The 2,169-nt window shown below is 41.1% G+C and overlaps 1 protein-coding gene across 1 annotated transcript; it reads right to left on the bottom strand.

Annotated features, from left to right (window-relative positions):
• Positions 1-201: 201 nt before the first annotated feature.
• On the bottom strand, positions 202-1,860 carry LOC131069467 (early nodulin-93-like). The gene is made up of 4 exons (XM_058004898.2): positions 1,463-1,860; positions 1,256-1,317; positions 1,095-1,170; positions 202-1,001 (listed from the first exon to the last, which is right to left on the bottom strand). The coding sequence occupies exons 1-4, from the start codon at positions 1,584-1,586 to the stop codon at positions 919-921; spliced, it is 345 nt and encodes a 114-aa protein (XP_057860881.1). The 5' UTR covers positions 1,587-1,860; the 3' UTR covers positions 202-918.
• Between the last annotated feature and the right edge of the window lie 309 nt (positions 1,861-2,169).

Below are 2,169 nucleotides of genomic sequence, written 5' to 3'. Positions count from 1 at the left end.
AACCAAGATCAGTGTCAGCACCAAAACATCAATCCACTTATGCACCACATGAGTCCAAAGACCTTCAGAGAACAAAAAACACAGCCAAGAGGGAACCAAGGAGAAGTAAACCTGACAGCATGAAAATGGTTAGCATACATAGGCCTATCCATATAAGAAGTAGAGGAAGAATCCATACAATAATCCATAGTAACAGCCATACCAGTAACAACATAACAAACAGACGAATATGTGCCATACCTGAGTAACAGAGAGGGGATAGTATGATTATCAAGCCATCATAAGAAAAAATGCCCAGCCAGAGAGCACAAAGCATAATGATTCATTCAATGAACCAATGCACAGAGCGTGAAGATCACCCACCTCTGCCCGCAAGGAAAAAACACTATCAAATCAGTGTCGGCTGGACCCAAGAAGCCCCATCACCCTCCACCCTTAAAGAGGCTCTACTATCAGGAATAACTATAACCAAGATGATGTCATAAGGCAAGGCAGCACCCCCCTATAGCCATTATTATTCTTGATTTTTTTGTGGTTAATTCAGATAGGAACTGATGCTCATATATTGGTGTGTATTATCAGTCTTGAAAATTATCCACCCATTCTCTAAGATCCATGTGTCTACACCGTAGCCATTAACCATGACTGGACTACACATATGCATCTATTCTAGCTCCAAAATGACAGTACGGATTGACTAACACAGTCGCGCGTTTTACACCGTCGATTTTGCAATTAACGGTTGCAGTGTCCATTCTAGCTCCAAAATGACAGTACGGATTGACTAACACGCGTGTTAGTTGCGTGTTTTACACCGTCGATTTTGCAATTAACGGCTGCGATCGACTGACCTGTCACTAACACGCTGTATGAAAGGTCCCTTTTAAAACCAGAATAGCTACAGCCACATATTTGTTCCTACCATTTAGAACTATGCTTCCATGAGACCCAGTTTTTTTGAAGGAGTTTTATTGCCACAATGAAATAGGCTGCTCCACTAACTGCATCCACCCAAATACATATATTATTCAGGTGAACTCAAATTCCATCCCCCAATAACAAGAAAAGAAAAGAAAGTATATATATATATATACCAAAAAAGATGATATGTGCCTGAGCTGCATAGTTTAGATTCGCCCTTGCCCAAGGAATGGCCCGTGCTCCCATCAGCTGTTATCACAATAAATTCAAATCAATTACGTTGTATATTAATGAGATTCGAGCACAAACAAAATTATTAATCGGCAGCACTCACCACGGGGATTGGAGATGCGACAAATGCAATTGCGGCTACCTTTGCCCCTGCTTTTACTCCATCTGTATACAGTACACACATATCCAGGTTCATTAGAGTAAAGAAGAGCCTTCCCCTGCTTTCCTAACAACCAGTTTACCTCTCGCCGCTATCATAAGAAAAAATAAAATAGAAGCTAATAATTGGAAGATAAGTGGAGAATATTACCGTGTGAGTACTGAGTACTGCTTTGCTCTGTATTGAACGTGTTGAGGGGTGAAGTATTGGATGGCACAGCCATGTCCTGCTTTCTCACTGACCACCACTCCCCTACATTAATTGCAGTAGCCATAACTGGAAATGATATTGATATGCTTAGTTTAATCTATTCTGTTCTACAAAATTCCCACACAACTTCGGTGCACTCAATTGCAGAGGTAAAGAAGCATCGTGGTATAAATAAAGGAAGCGATGCAAGATAAAACCAGGGATTCATTCGGAAAGCACTTCATCGGGAATACATTTTACAGTATTGTGGGTGCCATCTGATTTGCTTTCTCCCTAAATCTGCAAATCTGCTTTGACAGGACCAATAATGCTCATCCCTCCCTTCAAAATGATCTCCGTACGAGGAATACAATGGTTTACATGTTAACAAGACACAGGCTTTCTCTTTTTTTATAAACCCATCGTCTGGATATGGTGGTTTACTACTTTTCGTAGGTACCATATTCAAAATAGTTTATGTGCAATTGTAGGGCCGCGGCTATTCTAGCTTCAAAACAGATCTTTCCTACAAAATGATAGCGATGTGTTAGTCAATCGCAATCGTTTATTGCAAAATCAACGGTGTAAAACGCACAGTACAGAAGGGGCACTGGCTACGCAGCGGACAAAATGACCCTCTTCTCCATGCTCCCCATGCCATGTGTACG

This window comes from Cryptomeria japonica, chromosome 11, assembly GCF_030272615.1.
Source record: "Cryptomeria japonica chromosome 11, Sugi_1.0, whole genome shotgun sequence".
In the NCBI taxonomy this organism is placed as follows: domain Eukaryota; kingdom Viridiplantae; phylum Streptophyta; class Pinopsida; order Cupressales; family Cupressaceae; genus Cryptomeria; species Cryptomeria japonica.
This window is presented reverse-complemented; position numbering and strand designations above follow the sequence as displayed.